This window comes from Brienomyrus brachyistius, chromosome 17 (genome assembly GCF_023856365.1).
Source record: "Brienomyrus brachyistius isolate T26 chromosome 17, BBRACH_0.4, whole genome shotgun sequence".
Classification (NCBI taxonomy): domain Eukaryota; kingdom Metazoa; phylum Chordata; class Actinopteri; order Osteoglossiformes; family Mormyridae; genus Brienomyrus; species Brienomyrus brachyistius.
The window spans coordinates 8,585,741-8,605,090 of NC_064549.1; the positions used below are offsets into that span (position 1 = coordinate 8,585,741).

The 19,350-nt window shown below is 43.9% G+C and overlaps 2 protein-coding genes across 5 annotated transcripts; both read left to right on the top strand.

Annotated features, from left to right (window-relative positions):
- The first annotated feature begins 1,425 nt into the window (after window positions 1–1,425).
- srsf7a (serine and arginine rich splicing factor 7a) lies at window positions 1,426–8,740 on the top strand. Of its 4 annotated transcripts, none has more exons than XM_048981999.1 (8): window positions 1,426–1,742; window positions 2,586–2,812; window positions 2,944–3,126; window positions 3,223–3,321; window positions 3,406–3,444; window positions 4,359–4,403; window positions 6,141–6,281; window positions 6,851–8,740. In XM_048981999.1, the coding sequence occupies exons 1-8, from the start codon at window positions 1,674–1,676 to the stop codon at window positions 6,867–6,869; spliced, it is 822 nt and encodes a 273-aa protein (XP_048837956.1). In that variant the 5' UTR covers window positions 1,426–1,673; the 3' UTR covers window positions 6,870–8,740. The 4 variants fall into 4 exon arrangements, with proteins under 4 accessions (XP_048837956.1, XP_048837954.1, XP_048837955.1 ...); XM_048981997.1 differs by having other exon boundaries at window positions 1,433–1,742; window positions 8,211–8,740; XM_048981998.1 differs by having other exon boundaries at window positions 1,436–1,742; window positions 3,409–3,444; window positions 8,211–8,740.
- Window positions 8,741–9,590: 850 nt separating this feature from the next.
- Window positions 9,591–18,804, top strand: LOC125712208 (heterogeneous nuclear ribonucleoprotein L-like). Its single transcript, XM_048981994.1, has 13 exons — window positions 9,591–9,750; window positions 10,877–10,995; window positions 11,152–11,389; window positions 11,527–11,612; window positions 11,733–11,829; window positions 11,922–11,994; window positions 16,341–16,409; window positions 16,678–16,970; window positions 17,083–17,204; window positions 17,396–17,597; window positions 17,726–17,783; window positions 18,166–18,261; window positions 18,345–18,804. The coding sequence occupies exons 1-13, from the start codon at window positions 9,661–9,663 to the stop codon at window positions 18,401–18,403; spliced, it is 1,602 nt and encodes a 533-aa protein (XP_048837951.1). The 5' UTR covers window positions 9,591–9,660; the 3' UTR covers window positions 18,404–18,804.
- The last annotated feature ends 546 nt before the right edge of the window (window positions 18,805–19,350 follow it).

Consider the following 19,350-nt stretch of genomic DNA (forward strand, 5'->3'; position numbering starts at 1 on the left):
TCCACTATATCACATCAGTGTTAACCCACCATATGAAAAACATCCATTTGATGCATTACACAGACAGTGACTTGTTTATAAATTTTATCTTTAAGAAAGAAAGAATTTTTGTACCAGACACTTAGAATAAAAAGTGACTCACATAAGCATTTCTTACTCAGCGAAAGCGAAATTATAAGGCCTGGATGAGAAACTCTAACTGAAATCCTTTAAATTCCAATAAAACAGTGACACTTTATTCATGTCTATGAGGAAATTGTGTTTTCACCTACACAGGCACATAGCCTGTTTGTGGGTCAGAGCGCAGGTTCAGCCAGCATCTCACACACTAGGCCAATTGTGGCTGCGAACCTCGCTCAAAGGTGCAACAGTGACATCACTCGGCTGGCCAGAGGAGTTGAACTGTCAATTAAAGGTATTTATCTATGGGAAATTTTTGGATGATGTAACAAGTCTAACCACAGGAAAAAAAAATTCAACCCACTTATAGATGTAGAAATTTGAGCAATATGTACCTGCCCTTTGACACGTAACGACCAAGTTAATTTACTGCTATCACTAATAGCAAAGCACAGCAATATTACAGTAACTCGTTATTGCTAAATTCCATTAAAGTTCTGGAGGTCATATCCCTCTATGCAATGCTATAACACAACAATCACAACATTTTACATGCAAAGTAGATGGCTAATGCACTTTCAGGATGTCATGCCAAATATGCAAATCTATTTTATTAGTCCTGGGGGTAGCATCCCGTTAGCTCAGAGTGATTGCACTTTAAGTCTTAAATTAACACCAGATCCCTTCTTTTATTTACCTTTTGTTTTTATACTGCAATGTTGCTGACAGTTGGCCAAAAGCACTTAATGTACATTCTAGAAATACTGAAATATAAAACCTGTATGAAGACAAGTTATAAAAGTGATGTAGCAAGAACTCCCTGGTAGGTAATGGACAAAAAATAAAAAAAATCCCTTGCGGGCCAAATGCCAAACTTATCTAGGCATAATAATCTGACCCAAGAAAAATATGCACATTAGTGCTAAATGTTGCAAAATGATGTATAATAAACACATATTAAGGGAGGGTTAAAAAGCACCAATGATGACTTCACTTAAGGATAGAAGCCCCGTATTTGGTTAATATTTCAATTCTGGAGCAGACTTAATTAAAATACAGGGAGCAGAGTATTTCACAACTTACGGTGTTCTAGTAATAGTTTGTTTGATTGTGACAAAATACGTTTCAATCATTAGTTGTATTACATTTGATCGATTTCAAAGCATTTTATTCTGTCATCTTGTAAGTGATTGGCTTTTGGACAACGTTTAAATAGCGCACCGTGGCTTTGAGGCATTAAAAATGCGATTCTCAAAAAGCGGATGTGACCGTTTGCATCCTTGCGATGGTGGCGCGATGGAGTCTAAGCTAGAAGTGGAGACTGCCACCTAATGTGTCGGGGTGTCATCGTTAGGCGGCTACACGACGGATTTTCTTTGCAATGCCACATAAAGGCGTTACCGTTGGTCCGACTTTTCTCGGAATTGCGAGAAACCTTTCGACGGACCTGGGAAAACTTGGAAAATCGGCACAAATTATCAGCAGACAGAATCAAGCCCCTGTAGGGAAACCCCTCCTTTCTCCATAGAAGCAGAAGTTGCTATAAACTGCGCATGCGCGGTGCTCAGCCGGGTCGTTTTCGTTTCACCCGGAGTCACTGGAGTTTGAACAGAGGGGGTGAGGTGAGCAGATGGACCTTTGTAACGTCGTTTTTCACCCTTCGCCATATACAGCCAATGCGTATGCCCGCGGATAGTTCACCGTAGTGTATTTAGTTCTCTTTGTAAAAGCAGGCGCTCGACAAGATCATATCTCGTGGGCCGGAAGGGGATATACATTGATTCACGGAACAGCGCTGTACAGATCGGCGGCCATTGTTTATCGAGCCACACTGGTAATACGCCTCATTTCTGGCCAGCACACTCCTATCCGGTGTTCAGATACAAAGTGTGTCCGGGGACTCGTCACTCTCATAATCGGTGATAATACGATGATAGTTTTTGGTGAATGTGCGGTAGTCTGAGTGTAGTGGCTGTGAAACACGCCATGGGCCTAACCGGGCACTCGCGCCATTTGCCGTTTCGGACATAGCGCCACTATGTCAGTAATACTTAGCGTAACTGTTTCAAATCAATCAATAACACTAAGTACTTGACAGTTAATGACTAGAATTAGACATTGCTGTTGTTCGCTTCGATACTAGTATTGGTAATATAAGGAATGTATATCTGGCTTTATTCCTTTAGGCAAATTTCTATATTGTATAGTGTCGTTATTAATTGCGTTGCACTTGTATGTCGAAACCTCCCCGAGAATGCTGCACAGATTGCTTATTGGAAGGTAGCTAGCTTAATTGTTTGAACTTTGGTGAGGCACATTGCTCGTCTTATAACATGAGTATGTGTAGTGTATTGGGTGACTGCTGTAAAATTGTCCCAACATTAGTGCAGGTCACATGTGCTATACTGGATTCCTTTATATGAATTTTTATTTATTAATTAATCCTCTGTTATGCTTGTTTGCAGGAAATGTCGTACTACTCATCTTCCCGCAGCTCTTCTCGCAGCCTAGATTGCAAGGTCTACGTCGGCGACCTCGGCAATGGTGCGGCGAAGGGTGAGCTGGAGAGGGCGTTCAGCTACTACGGGCCTCTGCGGAGCGTCTGGGTGGCTCGAAATCCTCCCGGCTTCGCCTTTGTGGAGTATGAAGATTCCCGGGATGCAGAGGATGCGGTAAAAGGCATGGATGGCAAGTAAGTAACCCAGGTTGTATTGTTCTTGGCTTTTGCCCTACTTCTCGGTAGTGTCTTACAGGTGACCAGATTTGCCATATGACTTTGCTTCACCTGTGATGCGCCTGTCTTTTCTCCCTCTCTCTCATCAGAGTGCTTTGTGGGACCCGGATCCGTGTAGAGTTGTCCACTGGGTTGTCCCGGAAGACGCGGTATGGGCGGCCAAGCCGGCGCCATTTCGACCCGAATGACCGTTGCTACCAGTGTGGTGACCGGGGTCATTACGCTTATGATTGTTACCGCTTCAGCAAGAGGGGAGGAAGCCGTCGCAGTCGGTAGGGACCCTGAATCCTCTGAGGTGCTTGGCTACATTTCAGGAGTCTTTTTGACCTCTTGTGAAACTGACTTCTGTCTGTCTCTCTCCTTCCCAGGTCGCGTTCCCGCTCCCGATCTCGGTCCCGATCCAGGTCCCGGGGTCGGCGTTACCGTTCTCGTAGCCGCAGCCGTAGTCGTAGCCGAAGCAACGATCGGTAGGTTTTGCTGTCCTGCCTGGACGATGAGCCTTTCGTGCCTGTTCACGTCGGTTTCTGTCCTGATGTCTTTATTCCTCTCAGCAGGTGTCAGTCCCCATCTCACTCTAAGCGGAGGAGCAGGTAATATCCCGTAACTGTGTGTGTAATGGGTTGACAGGAAATGTATGGACTGTTTCTGATGGCTGGTTCATACTTCTCCACACAAGCACAGCACTTGCGTATCTACCCTGCGTATGCGCAGACGGAAACATTCATAGGTCTCCGGTCAGGCCACGTACTTTACACATGCGCATAACGTGTTGTATTTACTTTTTTGTTAATAAATTTATTATTCTGATATTCCCTGCACACATACCACAGCATCAAAGTTAGTGTCATTTCTCTGTTTTACAGATTCAGTCACCTCACAGGGTTGCCAGCTTAGGTCAGCTGGCTGGCGTGAAATTTTCAATTTGAGACAAGTCTGCACTCACATAAACATGCATTTGCATGTATGTAGCAGTTTTATTACTTTGTAAATGGTGCGTAGTGACCCCAACGCTCGTCAAAAGCACACATGTCAGTATTTAAAGTGATCGCTAGTGAATTGAGCATGCGCAGTGTGTCCAGAGCTGCGCATACACACCTGCACGGACACAGATTTTCAGTGCAGCGACCGTTCGTCCACAGAGGCGCGTAATGACGTCAAACACTATAAACATTCGAGCGGACCCGTTCGCTAGTATTTGTGCGAAGAAATATGAACCAGCCTTAAGCTGTTGAGCACTAATGTTATATTCTGACAGATAAGCTTCAGATCCATTTTTTGATTTGGATCGAATCCTGTAACTTTCATATATACATCTATTGCAGTGAATTGCATTAAGCTAAGTAGCCCTGTTTTACAGTAAGTAAATCAATTCAGATTTTGCTGAAGTCTTAACCTTTCAGTATAAGTGGGCTGATTCAGAGACCTAGTTCTTGTGGAAATGTTAGCTTGGTTTGATAGCTGAACATTTGCCCTCTGTTGTACTAAGTCTGCCTCCCATTTTTAGGTCTGGTTCCCAAACTCGATACAAGTCCAAAACTCCAGTGAGAAGGTAGGCTGCTGTTTTTCTTTTGTCCCTTTTACAGAGAGAGTACCTGTGTGGAGGGAGAACCCCCGATAACGGCGTACTTTCTTTCGAACACAACTTTATAACGCGACAGTTGTCAAGATATAAGGTATACAATTAGATTTGTAATTAGATACATTAGGGCTGCCTCTAACAACTATTTTCCCCGTAGATTTAATCTATCAATTGTTTGGTCAATTAATTTGAACAATTTTGTTCCGTTTTAAGTTAATTTTATTTTGACACCAAACAGTTATTGCAGGGCTTTATATGATGGACAGCAGCTTTTCAGCACTGTGCTGACGTTACTCCCACAATTCGATAAGCAGAATAGCAGTAAGCTTAAAATATTGATGAGTGACGTGTTGTGATGCCCAAAAGTTAGTGATCTGCATAAATATTGTGTATCCTTATACTTAATAAATTTGGTTGGCGAAGCACGCCGCATGCGACTGTTTTGTTATACCATGGAAGCGATGAGCCTTGAAGTCGCAGTGGGACAGCTCAGCAACCATGACATCTCTCTAAAAGAGGAGATGTTGTGGTTAAACAAGGTAAAAAGTCACTGGTGACGTAGCTGCACTTTTTGCAGTTTAAAGTCTGAAACATTTTTTGTAAATATGATTTTCATTTCTGTTCAGTTGTATTTGTTCACTTTTTGTGCCAATTTTTGTTTCCATTTTAATTTACAGTGATAACACTGGTTCTAACAGCCCCAACCACGCACCAGCACAGCTAATCAACATAGAATAAGCCCAGATTCTAGCCTAAACGTTTTCTCAAACAATTGTTCAATGGAAATTCTAAGGTAGCAGGCAGACAAGTCAAGAACAAAAGAAATTAAAAAGCTCTCCATGCTAATGGTGATTTAATAAACATGAGAACACAGAGGGTGGTTTTGCCTATTCTGGGGGTCTAGAATAGTGCCTGTGTGTGATCTCTTCAGGTGCTCATACATAATGTTAGGGCTGCTGCTGTGTACCATTGAAACCTTGCACGGTGTACATACTGCCTTTTTATTGTGATAATTTGAACTACTCCCATAATTACATGGTAATATTGAAAGAAATAGTTGGTTATTATAAATTAGAAATCAAAGGTAATTTCAAAATTGTGTTGATTTAGGATATTTATGAAGCATTTTGAGCATCAACTACGTCAATTAATGGCAGCCCTAAAATGCATATCAATAAAGCAAAATCCCTAATTATCAATTTTATTATAATTAACATCTTACCAGATGTTATCAAGTGAAATATAGTGGTAATAGAACTCTGTGGAGCTAAATGTGGGTTATAAACAGTAAAACATTGCCACCAAGCTAAATATACAATATTAATCTTATAAAACGTCTGAAGCAATGTTTCGAGCTGAGTACACGGTAATAATGAATTAAATATCACTATGTTGAATTTGCTTAATGGTCAAAATGTGGGTTATACTATCAAGCTAAATGTGAACGATTTTTTATAAGTTAATAAAAGCACCTTTTAAAGACATTTGTAAACATTTTATTGGTGTAAGTGCTTGCTACCATGCTAAGGGTGAACTTGGCGGGGGGGGAGGGGGGAATACTATAATATGCCGTAAGATCACCAGAATCTTAAATTGTGTGATACAATTTTTGGTCCAGTCCTGGGACTATGGGACGTGTAGGTTCTCATACGTGATGGTATTTAATTGGGCCTATAATGAGAATAGGTTGATGTCTTCCCCCTGCAGTCGTTCTCGCTCTTGGTCTCGATCACGCTCCCGGTCTCGCTCCCGGTCTGTTTCCCGGCCCAGAGGGCGCTCCAACTCTCGCTCCCGTTCTCGCTCCCGTTCTCGCTCCAGGTCCCGCTCGCCCAGCCCCAAAAGGGACAGGTAAGTTCACACAAGTCGATCACACCTCCCGCTCTCTCTCTGAATGACATTGTCAGAGGAGTAATGACAGGGACTACTTAATTTATGCAGCTCTATGATTCAGCGAAACTTATGGAAGTGCTGTTATGGATGCTTGATTATCTTTGCAGGAAGGTGTTTGATGTCAGTATGAGCAAGTTAAGAAGGCTCAGCCTACAGGATTGCTTAGCATCTTTGTTAGCCAGTGAGAAATAAACTTTGTGCTTAATTTCACCTCCCATTTTATGAATTTGGTAGCTGCCAGTCAGTTAGCTATATCTCCCAGAGCAATTAGTCATATCTTAATGCCCTGGGGAGACCAGCATCCACCTTAAGTCTGTAAAGTCCCTGAGTGTCCCGGGCTGTTAATGGGACTGCAGACTCAAAGGAGCTGGATGAACAAGCTGGTTCAGTGGATGAGGCATCCTATGTAGCCAGGGATGCTAGCTCAGGCACCAAGGGAACATTTTCCCTATCAGGTTTCCCCCTCCCCCCTTTTTTATTTTTTTTTGCTCCAAAGCACCTGATTTTGATGTTCTTTTCTCTTGGAGGTCACCCATCCAAGAATGAACTGGCCAGACCTTGCTTAGCTTCAGAGACACGTGCAGAGCTGATGTGATCAGACTCCAGGAGCCGATGTTTGTATGAAGGCTGTGGGGTCCCTTTTTTCTCCCCCCTCTTCGTCCCTCTGATCCAGCCTCATTTTGATTAGCTTCAGAGGAAAGACGAAAAGATCTTTGATGTGATCAGTCTCCAGTGATGAATGGCTGCAGGCTTTTGTAGATGGGGGAGTCGACTGGCAGAAGCGCTGACCAGGTTCATCATTGCTGTGTTTAACTTCCGAGAGGGGGATTAAAGCTGACCAGAGATCAGCCTCCGTGGCAAGGGTTAAAGAGGTCGTCCGGCGCACTTTCCAACGACACTTCCTACGCGTGCATACCACTGTTCGACATCCCCTACCTGACCATTGCATTCTCCACCTGAATGCTGCGCTGAGATCAGTCGTTAATACCCCAACCCCCTTCAAAGCTCCAGCCTCGCTTAGCTTCTGAGAGTGAGAGGTGAAGGAGAGCTGACGAGAGATCAGACTTCAAGACCTTCCAGTGTCTTCAAGTTCTCGCGTCCGTCACATCTCTGTTCATGTTGTTTCTGCCACTGTCTCCAAAGGTAACGAACAAACCAGAGTCGATGTCATTTGTTTTCAGAATCCAGCCCTGTACGCATTGTAATACTTCCAAACCTCTTCTATAACATCAGTATGCTTGCCTTCTTGGGATTTTCTTTACGTATGTGTAGGTGTGTTTGGAATGGATAAACGTGGGAGGGTTGGTCATTTTGTGTTTCATTTTATTTTGTTTTCCCCTTTGTGACTGTAATCCCTGGATTTGGTGTTTTTGGGAAACTTGGTCGCTAGGTCATATTCTCTGAGGCCGCCTTTTGAAATGGATTGCCCTTTTTGTATTCATCTATTGGGCTTCTTCCTCATAGCCCAAGTATGCATTGTTGTTCTCCAAATACCAGGTTGCCCGGGTGTATAGGAATGAAAGCTAGTTGGTGGCAGATTTTTGGCCTTTTAGGTACATTGGCAGGTGGGGGGTGGAGAGATGTTTTTTTTTTTTTCCCCCACTCAGCCCGAGCCTTTAATTTGTTTTTATATTAAGTACAGTTATTTTAGTCTTAATCCTTTCACAATGACATCAGTATCCCCTTGAGTTAGGATTCCATTCCATGCCTTACCTTGCATTTGTAGGATTCACGGTTTAATGCAAACCTTTGCTGTAAAATGATCAGAGTAGGGCATTTGGGTTCAACAGGAATTTGTGAAGCAATTATGATGCGATGCTTGCTGCATTGTTTGTGATAAATGTTGGTTATTGGTGCAATGCAATAATGTCCTGCTATGTGTTTCAGCCGCTCCAGGTCTCCCAGCCCGAAAAAGAGCCCTGTTCCTGATGCAGAATGACCAGAGATGAATCCTTGCAACTGCACACATGCCCATTTCCTCTTGTCCCCAAACCCCCAGCCTAAGGCGTTGAGGCAGTTTTTTTAATGGTGTTTTCCCCGCACTCAGTTGTCAAATCGGACCTTTTGTTTTTTTCTTTTTTTAAAAAAAGCATGACCCAATCTAGCTGTCGGATGTCCTGTGTAGTGGATTCCGACGTTGCTTGTTCTGAATGTCTAACTTCCTCTTTTTAGCTCTAAAGCATTTGGAAGACGCTCAAGAAGGAATAGTCAAAATTGATCTTAACTTAGAAAACTTCCAATTGCAGTGTGATACATGCAGTTTGGTTTTCCAGTGAACTTTGTGCTGCAAGTTAGTACTGCCTGGACACTTTTAACCAGGATGCCCACGTGCAATCACGACTTTGTGAAATGCAGGATTCTGTATTGATTTTTTCTCCCCCTCCCCAATATTTTTTTAAATAAAACATCTACACACACACGTATTCTTTTCTTCCTAGTTTGACTTTACCGTATTAAAGCGTACAAGAACTATTAATCTACGCATGAGGAAAGGTGGTAGAGCTTGTGTGACCGGTTTTACGTGTTTGAGGTAATTAGTCTGTTTTGTAAAAGAGGTGGTAATACTTTTCCAACGGTGTTTTTCCTGAGTGTCCTTTTATTTATTAATGACGCTGAACGGCATTCTCCTTGCCAACTCATTCGTGCGATTTTCAGGCTCCTGGGTGTGTGCCTTGGGTGGAGAACATGTATAATGGCAAGGAGTAGCACACTAAATCGAGTAACACCCTTTTATGCAAGAGGGATGGGTGCAGTTGGCGGATATTAGTTTAAGGAAAAGTATTTCTTTAGAAATGTCTTTTTTAGAGATGGTGGTACGTATTTTGAAATCCCAATTATTCATCCGGTGAGTTCCACCGTACAGCATATTTCCACTAATACTAAGGTACAGTTTTTAGGTACAATTTTCAGACGCAATTATAAGTGTCAAAATATTACATACACAAATTTGTCTGTTTAAACGTATACTACTCGTTCGTAATGATTTTAGTTAAAATTTTAGTCTGAGGATACTAAAGCCAAAAAATTAAAGTGTTTCACGGGACAGCGAGGTCATCAATCTATTACAATATTTCCTGGGTTTATTTTAAAATGCTGTAATTTACTCGACAGTTAATTCGATTATATATCTCTACGATCGAATCCTGACCGAGCGACGTCAATCTGTCGTTATTCATTGGTCTATATGTCGTTTTGCGTAAGATTGACAATTGGTTCCACCCAATAGGGTGCGGCAGTACTGTATTGTCGGGCGGGCATCTAGTCATTTCTTTTTCTTTCGCTTTCCGTCCATTTCATTTCACCGTCATCGCCACAGAGGCTTTTTAACTGGGACAACATGGCTGCGCAGGCGGGTCGTTACTATAACGAAGGCGGCAGGGCAACAAAAAGACAAAAAACGGAAAATAACGACGGCGGAATGGCTACGGTAATGGAGGTTTTGTTTACTAGTAAATGTGTTACGATTTACAGACCCATAATTAGGAAAAATACGGTCTGTAAGGATTCCTAAACATTGATGGGGGTTCTTTGTTAATGCCATTATATGGCTGCGCAGCTAGCTACTGCTATGACTATTCAGCCCTACACGGTTTCTTCCTTTTTTTTAGTGGTAATTTGTGAGCTTGGTGATAGACATCTTCGTTTGGGGAATATGGATGCGCGGTACACAGTTAAATTCAGTATGTTGTTTCGGGTTTTTTTCGGCGCATTTTTACTATTGAATGAATGACCGCGGCAGTAGGCCATAATGGTTGCTTTGTTGCTGCTCCCCCCTCCCGCCGTTAGCACGAATGCTAGCATGCACACGTTGCACAATGCAAAGAGGATTAGCCTCATACATATTAGTTATCTGTATCGAGTTAGATGTAACCGCACTAAGATGAATCCTCGATTACCTGTAAACTTCAATCGGCAGCAGCCACGTTACAATTGGTGAATCCTGTATAGAACAAATTATTTGTAATCTCAACGTGCAGCGTGGCCTAGCAACAAGCAGCTAACAGTTATAAATACGGAAAAGAGGAATTTACGTAGCTGCCTTGGTGACCACACACTATCATTTTCTTTCTTTTATACATTTGTATTTACGTGCATATGTGTGTATATATAATCCACTATTCACATTATTTCGTGATATACGTTGTCGAAGAAGTGTGGGTTGCCGTAATTTCGGGTGGGTGGTTACTATATTGCATATGGCAAACGCCCAGGCGCTTTTTAAGACTTTAATCTTTTACTTCACTTCCCATTATTTTTCTTCGTTATTGATCCTGCTCTTGTAGCGGTAGCAATTCTGCAAACTCGAATATCGGTACGGCCGAGCTGTAAGACTAGCCCTTTAGCACTATAAGCGTGGGAGGCGGTTTTCTAGGCATCCGGCGGCATTTTCAGCGTTATCGGCCACCATTTCAGAAGGAACTCGCGGTTACGTGGCGCTAAAATGTGAGTTAAAAGCGGGGCCCATACCCACTTGTTTGCTCGCGTGAGCGAGGCTGGAGTGAGAGATCTGGAATTACCGTAAGTCAAACACATGAATGATCTGTCTATATCAGGAGGGTTACGAAGACCCCCACAAGACACTTCCCTCTCCCGTTGTGCACGTGAGGGGATTGGTGGATGGAGTCATGGAAGCTGACCTGGTGGAAGCTTTGCAGGAGTTTGGGCCGATCAGGTATTGTAAAACCCTGTGCCTGTTCTGTTGGAGTCGTGTTAAGTTTGTTTATAGAAATATATATATATATGTGCGTGTTGTATTCTCTACACGTTGTCCGTTTTCATGCCTATGTGTATGAAAGCTAGTAATTCTGGGTGCTGCTCCATTTTGCAGCTATGTGGTTGTGATGCCAAAGAAACGTCAGGCCCTGGTGGAGTATGAGGACATGAACGGCTCCTGCAATGCAGTGAGCTACGCGGCGGACAACCAGATCTACATCGCTGGGCATCCCGCCTTTGTCAACTATTCCACCAGCCAGAAGATATCCAGACCTGGTGATCCAGACGACTCCCGCAGCGTCAACAATGTGCTGTTGCTCACCATCATGAACCCCATCTACCCTATTACCACGGTACTTTAGCAGTGCATTGTTTGCATGATGTAGTGGGATGGGTTATTAAATGTCTTGGGCAATCCCTGGATTTGTAGCACTGGTCCCTATAGTTATACTTATCCAAATTGTGTGTCTACCTTTTTTTTTTAATGCAGGATGTTCTTTACACCATCTGCAACAACTGTGGCCCGGTTCAAAGGATTGTCATCTTCAGGAAAAATGGCGTGCAGGCCATGGTGGAATATCCTTTACCGCAAAAAAATACTCCTTCCGTGTCACATTGCTAAATGCCAAAGTTGTTTCAAATACAGCATAATTGCCATAATCACAAGACGTTGCCATTCTCCTTAACTCCAAACACATTTGACTCCGTTCAGAGTGCCCAGAGGGCAAAGGCCTCTCTCAATGGGGCTGACATTTACTCGGGCTGCTGCACCTTGAAGATTGAGTATGCCAAGGTGAGATGTGCATGGTTTAAAAGGTACTGGCTTTGATTTTCTTGAACTGTGACAAAGCCAAAACTGATATGTGAAATTTGATGCATTTTCAGCCAACACGTCTGAATGTCTTCAAGAATGACCAGGACACCTGGGACTACACTAACCCCAACCTGAGTGGCCAAGGTAATGAAGGCAGTCTACCTGCTTCGCCTAACTCAGCACCCTTGCTGCCACTGTAGTTGGGGTGGGTGGGAGGGCGGGTGGGACGGGATGAAAAAGACCTTCTGGTGTAATGCCACTGATAGCAAGGGTGGTGGGGGTCTTGTTTGGGATCCCTCATCATTCTCAGCTCATGAGATAGTATAGGCTCCTTTCAATTACCCTTCCTCTTCAGATTGCTTCAGCCAGTCTGAGATTTAAATACCGACGAAGGGTTTGAGGAAGTGGTATGTGTGTAGCCTGAGAGCGATCGGTGGCATTATGTCGAAGTGTCAGGTGGTGTGTGGTCCTGTCCTGTCCTAACGCCACACTGCAGCTCTCTCCGTGCAGACACATGGCAGGGGTGCGAGGAGCAACCTCGGAGCGGCTGGCTTGGGGTCACTCATGCTGGCGCTCATTCATACAAGCAATGGTTCTCATGGGTTAGATGAACACTCTTCCTCACACTTGCACTAAAGGTCTCAGACAGGCACTTCTAGCGGCTCTGATTTTATGTGGTTATTGACGTTGAGTTCTTTGACACGTTCTTGTGGTGTTTGAACTGGTTGACGAGAACTAACTATAGCTACAAGAACTATATTCAATGTTGAATGTCAACTGTTCACAACACTTTTTTTGTCCATTTTTTTAAAAATCGCACATTGTCTTAGCGTGTTCAAACATCAACATTGAGATTTCGCTATGCAAAGATTAGACTGATGGGAAATGATCTAGATTGTCTGGCAGTTTATTACACTTTTGGATGTTTTATACTTGTTTTGACTAAGATTGGATTGCATTCATAATGTTACCTGACATCCAGTGGGCTCTGGCAGACAGTTCTGTTCATTGCTGGTTGAGAAATGAGTGGTCTTTTACCCTTGATGGAATAAGACTTGTCCGTATGCATCTTAGTCTTAGAGCTACAGTAAATGGTTGAATTGTGCAGTGTACATTTTGTCAATGTCCATCTCTTGCCAGTTTTGGGATTGGCAAAAAGGAATTGTGGAAAATGGAGCTGCACAATGTAGCCATAGATGGCTTTTTGTCCTATACGTATTGCATGGGCTATTACTATTGGAGTGAAGCTTTAGTTTAGTCCATTTAATGTGAAAGTACACACTTTTGAAAGGGGTATTCATCCAGAACTATGAGCAAAATTATAGCAGGGGCTGTTTGAGCTTTAAACGTATTGAACTGAACCAGGATGCCTGTACATTTTAGATTTTCTTTGTTTGCTTTTTCAAAAACCCATGACTGTTCGCTTGTGTGGGTGCTGTGAAATTGGTTCCTCGACATCTGCTCCATGGGGAGCAGGCGGGTGGGTGTGGATCATTTCCAGCCTTCTACCTCCATCCAAAAAAAACCCCCCCAAAAACCGATCGTCTACTGTACTGCTGGTGGCCAGTTGCTCCTCACATCCCTGCCACGCACATACAGGCTATCCACAGCACTGAACCTACTGCAGAACACCAGCAACTCCAACAGAACTCGTCGCTCTGTAACATCGGAACACTGGGGATAACAAACATTCCATATATGCATCGGAGGCACACTGCTGCTGTCAACACTACTCCAACACCACCGCCACCACTGACTGCTCCTACTTCTGCAAGGAGGATATTTTCACTTTCCTTGTATCAAACAGCAAAGGAAAATGGGCCCCTTCATCCTGAGAAAATGGGCAGGCATAGACACCGCAAGACCATGAGATCAAACATTTTCCAATATTACTACTGCAGACATGTGCTTACTGACATTCGTTCTACTTCTACTGCTACTGCAACAGCACAACAAAGCCATGAAGATGCCCTACTTGTTCTTCTTTGACACAACACATTTTGTTTGGGGGCAAGGGTTGAGGTACGTTGGCGATAAGCTATGCTTCTCCCTGCTCTTGACTTTTGTGACCCAAGCAGGACACGTGTCCCCACCTTGCCCCAAATGTCACGCCTCTGAATCGCCACCTCACAGCGTTCAGGATCTTTTGACACCCATCTTGAGAAGGGAGGGAAAGACCCGACACGCAAATGGGGGACACAGTGCGGCTCACACAGAGAGAGACAAGCCTACTCACATGAAACGAGTGAGATCTACACAAGGCACAGAGGCGCTCCAGGTCTCACACAGTCCCATTCTCTGCTTTTGTACCCCCTCGTCTTGGGTGTGTGGGTTTTTTGTTTTTGTTTTTGGTGGGTTTTTTCCCCCCCTCCTACCTGCATTATGCTCTGCTCCTCCTGCTGAACACAACAGCAAACATGGCACCACACCACCCAGAACCCTATCCAGATGCTTCACAGACGTTTTCCTTAGACAAGATGCTGCTCACCACAATGCCACAGGGGGGAACCATTGAGTAACAGGGGGGAAGAACCAACCAATCAGATGGGAAGGAGCACCACAGAAACCCAGGGGCCACTGAGCATGAAGACATGTGACCATACGCATAGACAGAGGCAGACACTCCATGCTTTTTTCCAAAGGGTCTGCATTACTTCATGGACACAGGTGTTTTTATTCCCACCCCCCTTACCCTTCACCTATTTTTTCAACATCCCTCCTCCCTGTGTTGACTCTCCCCCCTTGAACATTTCCAAAACCAGGTTTCTTTTCTGAATACAGCTCTTATGTACTTTTAAAGTCTTATCCCCTTTTGTAACGCCTCCTATGTGATGCAGGTTTGGCATTGTGTGTCTGTTGAGGACATCCGTCTTTCTGAAACGGTGCAAAATGTCTGCTTTGCGGTTGAGGCACGGTAAGCAGAAATTTATTATTTTTTTTCAAAAGCACCACGCACCGTCGACAGCAAACGCAAAGACAAAACAAAAAAACAAAACCAAACGAACCTGCGAGCTCCGATGGAAGAACCAAAACTATGCTTTGTTTGATAAGAGGAGGGAAGGATGGAAAGAATGAAATGAAAATGGAGTGGAAGAGAACGCAGACGGGGTGACGGTGCCAAAATGTGCATCCTTCATACCTGGGCCCCCCACCCCCCCCCCCCGGCAACATATGTTTACAGCTGCCCATTTTGCTTCCTTCCCCTTTAATTCTGTGCTGTAAGTAACTTCAAGCCTCTAAGATGTTCTTATCGTGTGGCTATTACTGTGAATGAACATGTGAAATGTTGCTTGGCTGTTGAGGGGAACTTTCTGATTTGGTTCCCTCATTGACTTTGTGACACCTCCCGACAGTTTGCATTAACATGGCTGCGAGTCAATTCCTCCTTTTTTAGAAGAATCAGAATAGTCCAGATGGAACAGGCCCAGACTTATTTCCCTCCCCCCATTTCTCCCATGTGCGTGCTGTATGGTAAGGCTTCATTTAGTCAGCCTGAAAGATTCCCTCATCCAGACAAGCTTTTTTTTTCTTCTGGACTGAAGCAAATAAAAGCTGTTACCTTTCCCAGCAGGGGGCGTCGGTTGTCTCTGATTTCACTCTTAGAGAGTTATGGTATCTGGGATCGAAGGCAGACCAAAATCACTAAAACCGCTACATACTTTTACATACATCTGTGTGTTGTAATTTGTAAAACAGATTTGCCACTGACTAAAATAATATAGACACATTGCCGGGTGTGAGGTGACAATCTGATAGGCTGTATATTATAATATCTATAACTAATAGCTTCTCATGAATATTTACATCATGTTACTTGTCCATCCATGTGCAATTCTTGTGTAACTTTCCCCCTCACACAACTGCACATTCATAATGAGGGTTCTTGGTATGTGAGTTACGGTGCTTTTGATGCTGCCAATTTGACGCGACAGATGTGAGCTGCTGTGTGCATTGCCTGGTTCCTGTTTAGTACAGTGTACTGTTTTCCTGGACATGTATCTACCCTTCATATGTGCATCTGTATAGATGGAGATGGCAAATGGAACGACGCACAAGGTGTGTTTGTAGTGGAGGGGGGGGGGGGTAAATGTATTCACCACAGCGCCCTTCCACTAGTTTTTTTTTCCCCAGCTTTTCTGTCATTTTGACCCCCCCTCCATTAGAGGAAACGTGGACAGAACCCATTGTGTTGTGTGTATTTTGGCTATCAGACTAGCTTGTCGCACGGTAACAATTTTAACAGATTGTTAGGCATTTTTTACTTGCACATCTTTAGTATCGGGATTGCGTTTTATGTGGCTGAGTAAACTTTGCTGCTTCCTACTGGTATGTGTGAGCGCATGGGTCCTGTACTGTTCTGCTCAGTGCCTGGATGAATTTAAACTGTGCAAAACTTTCTGTCACTGCTTTTGTGATTTTTATTCATTTTTATTTTTTTTACCTATCACACTCTCCTTCCTTCCTCTTCCTTCCCTCTTCTCGCTCTTCAGATATGAATGCCAACCCCAACAAGCGCCAGAGACAACCGGCTCTGCTGGGAGACCACCCTCCAGAGTATGGTAAGGCTCTCGGGGCCCATGTCCTTGAAGGGGGAGAGCACCCTCTTCTGGTGGCACCTCAGTTGCAGTGCAGCTGTTGCAGGTGTCGGGCGGGGTTGCTGAATGACACATGCTGGTGTGCAGTGGCAGCAAGGAGATGCTGTGAACCTGTCACTCAGTCTGTCTGCGGCTTGGTCATTGGCGCGCGGATTTCTTTCGGTGTACGGTTTTGGCTTCCTGCCGTGTGTCTGTTTTGCCATAAACTCATGTCTGCCTCTTGTTCCATTAGGGGGGCCACAGGGTGGTTACCACGGCCATTATCACGATGAGAGCTATGGGCCACCCCCTCCCCCTCACTATGAGGGCCGCCGTATGGGCCCTCCAATGGGGGGCCCTCGAAGAGGGGGACATAACCAGCGATATGGAGGGCCCCAGTATGGGCACCCGCCACCCCCACCTCCACCAGGGGAGTACAGCCCCCACGCCGATTCTCCTGTTGTCATGGTGTACGGCCTAGAGCCCTCCAAGATGAACGCTGACAGGGTCTTCAATGTATTCTGCCTCTATGGCAACGTGGAACGGGTAGGTTGGCTTGTTTTGTCTGCCTGCTTGAGTTGTCAAAGGGAGATCAGTTTGCCCGTCAGATCAGTAAAACCAAGCTAATCTAAATTTGTCACTTTTTTGTTTTGTTCAGGTAAAGTTCATGAAGAGCAAGCCTGGAGCGGCCATGGTGGAGATGGGGGACTGCTATGCCGTGGACCGTGCCATCACCCACCTTAATAACAACTTCCTGTTTGGACAGAAACTCAATCTTTGGTAAGTTCTTGCACTTGCACTATTATATCCCTGTGTTGGTATGGTTGATATGCAGTGATTTTTACGGGTATAAGCTTCTGACTATGACCTCATTTTTTGTGGGGGTGGGGGGAGCGATATCTGCCAAAGTGTACAAGGTTTCTGGTCGCAGCTAAGTTGGTTCAGTTCGTCATTGTTCTCTCTCTGACCAGTGTGTCTAAGCAGCAGGCTATTATGCCTGGACAATCCTACGAGCTGGAGGACGGTACCAGCAGCTTCAAAGACTTCCACGGCACCCGGAACAACCGCTTCACCTCTCCGGAACAGGCCGCCAAGAACCGAATTCAGCACCCCAGCAACGTCCTGCACTTCTTCAATGCTCAGCCTGATGTCACTGCTGAGATATTCACACAGGTATGTCCTGTGTGTGTTTTTTTTTTTTTTTTTTTTTTTTTCTTCCCAATTGTACTTGAAAATTTGTACCCCCCCCCCCCCCCCCCACCCTCAAGTGATTTTTTTTTTAAACATCTGCCCTGTTTCAGATTTGCGAGGAGCTTGGGGTGAAGAGTCCTTCCAACATTAAACTCTTCACAGGAAAGAGTAAGTATTTGGGTGAAGATGTTGAAATTGCACCCTGTCTTTCCTGTATCCGTAACCCCATTCAGTCTCTTACAATGAGCTGTAATAAAACTGAACAATGAGTTTTCAGTAACGTTGCGAAACAGGAATTGCGTAACACACTGCATCGTTTATCCTTAATGATAGGGTGATAATGAGCAGTTTCCAGTATTCAACATTTACTAGCTAGTTGTTGAATGGTAAATCCAGTAGTTGGTGAGTATTCATCTGGAGGAGTTTAAGGCAGTCCTTGTCGGTTGTCAAGCTGTGACATGGATGTTTTTAAAAGTCAAAATAAGCAGTAGGGAACCACGGCGTATCAATAAATTGGACTGTTTGTCTCTCGCCTTGGGTGGGGGTACAGGTGAGCGTAGTTCATCCGGGCTTTTGGAGTGGGAGTCCATCAACGATGCCATGGAGGCCCTCGCCATGATGAACCACTATCAAATGAAGAATCCCAGTGAGTTTCCGAGCATCCTCCCATTTCTGTGTGTGTGACATGCCCACGTGAATAACCAGTGCTGTCTGCCTTTTATTCCCCAGATGGTCCATACCCTTATACCCTGAAGTTGTGCTTCTCCACCGCGCAACATGCAAATTAATTGGCAGCCAGTTCTTCAGCGACTGCTAGATTAGCGCCACATCACACCTTTTTAGTTTCTATCCAGAATATCTTGTATTGTTCGTACAAGTTTGTGTGTGTGTGTGCGTGTATGTGTGTGTGTGTGTGTCCGTACAGTTTCGTTGTCTTTATTTACTGTGGAGCTGCAAAAGCCACACGTGACTGACACTGACGCACAGAAGGTTGTTTTTACTGAGAAGTTAAGAGAAACGCTTTTGTAATTTTTTTTTTTTTCCCCTGAATTTTTTTTTTTTTTTTTTTTTAAATCCATTTGACATTTTGCTGTCTACAGCAGTACACCTCCTGGGAAGTCAACTAAAAGGAAGAAAGTATTCCATCTTTTGTTTGTTCCAAAATAAAATATAAAAGTTCGATTCTGTGCACTGTGTCTGTGTCTACTTGGGTGGTTGTGCCTCTTGCTAGTATAACATGACAGATGGCAAGACAGACAATTTTGCTCTGTTCCTAGGGACACGTGACCAGAGGTGGAAAGTACTCAATTTTCATACCGCTGTACAAATCTCATCTTACAAAATCCACCATATCCTTTTAAATTCGCTTAAGACCGAGCAGCCCAAAAAGGAAGTCGTATTTTTTTTCCTTTTTAGAAAAAGCGGTGAAACTTCGAGTTTGTTGGCGCGGATTAGCGAAGTGATATGTGGAAAACGAAAAATTAGTCTACGGACCGCTTGTAATGGATTAAAAACATTTCGCAGCCAATACTTTTAGATGTCTTACAAGTGGTTACAGTGAGTCAATTAAATCCTAAATCCCCCACTACGGAAATATCATCCAATGCAATCATCACCATTATTTTAGTAGTAGCCCTAGTTAATATTTATGAAGTTTAAATATCTGACGGCAATTTAGGTATGCTTTAAGATACTTGAAAATAAAAGTTGCAGCAGCTTACACCCAAATATAAAT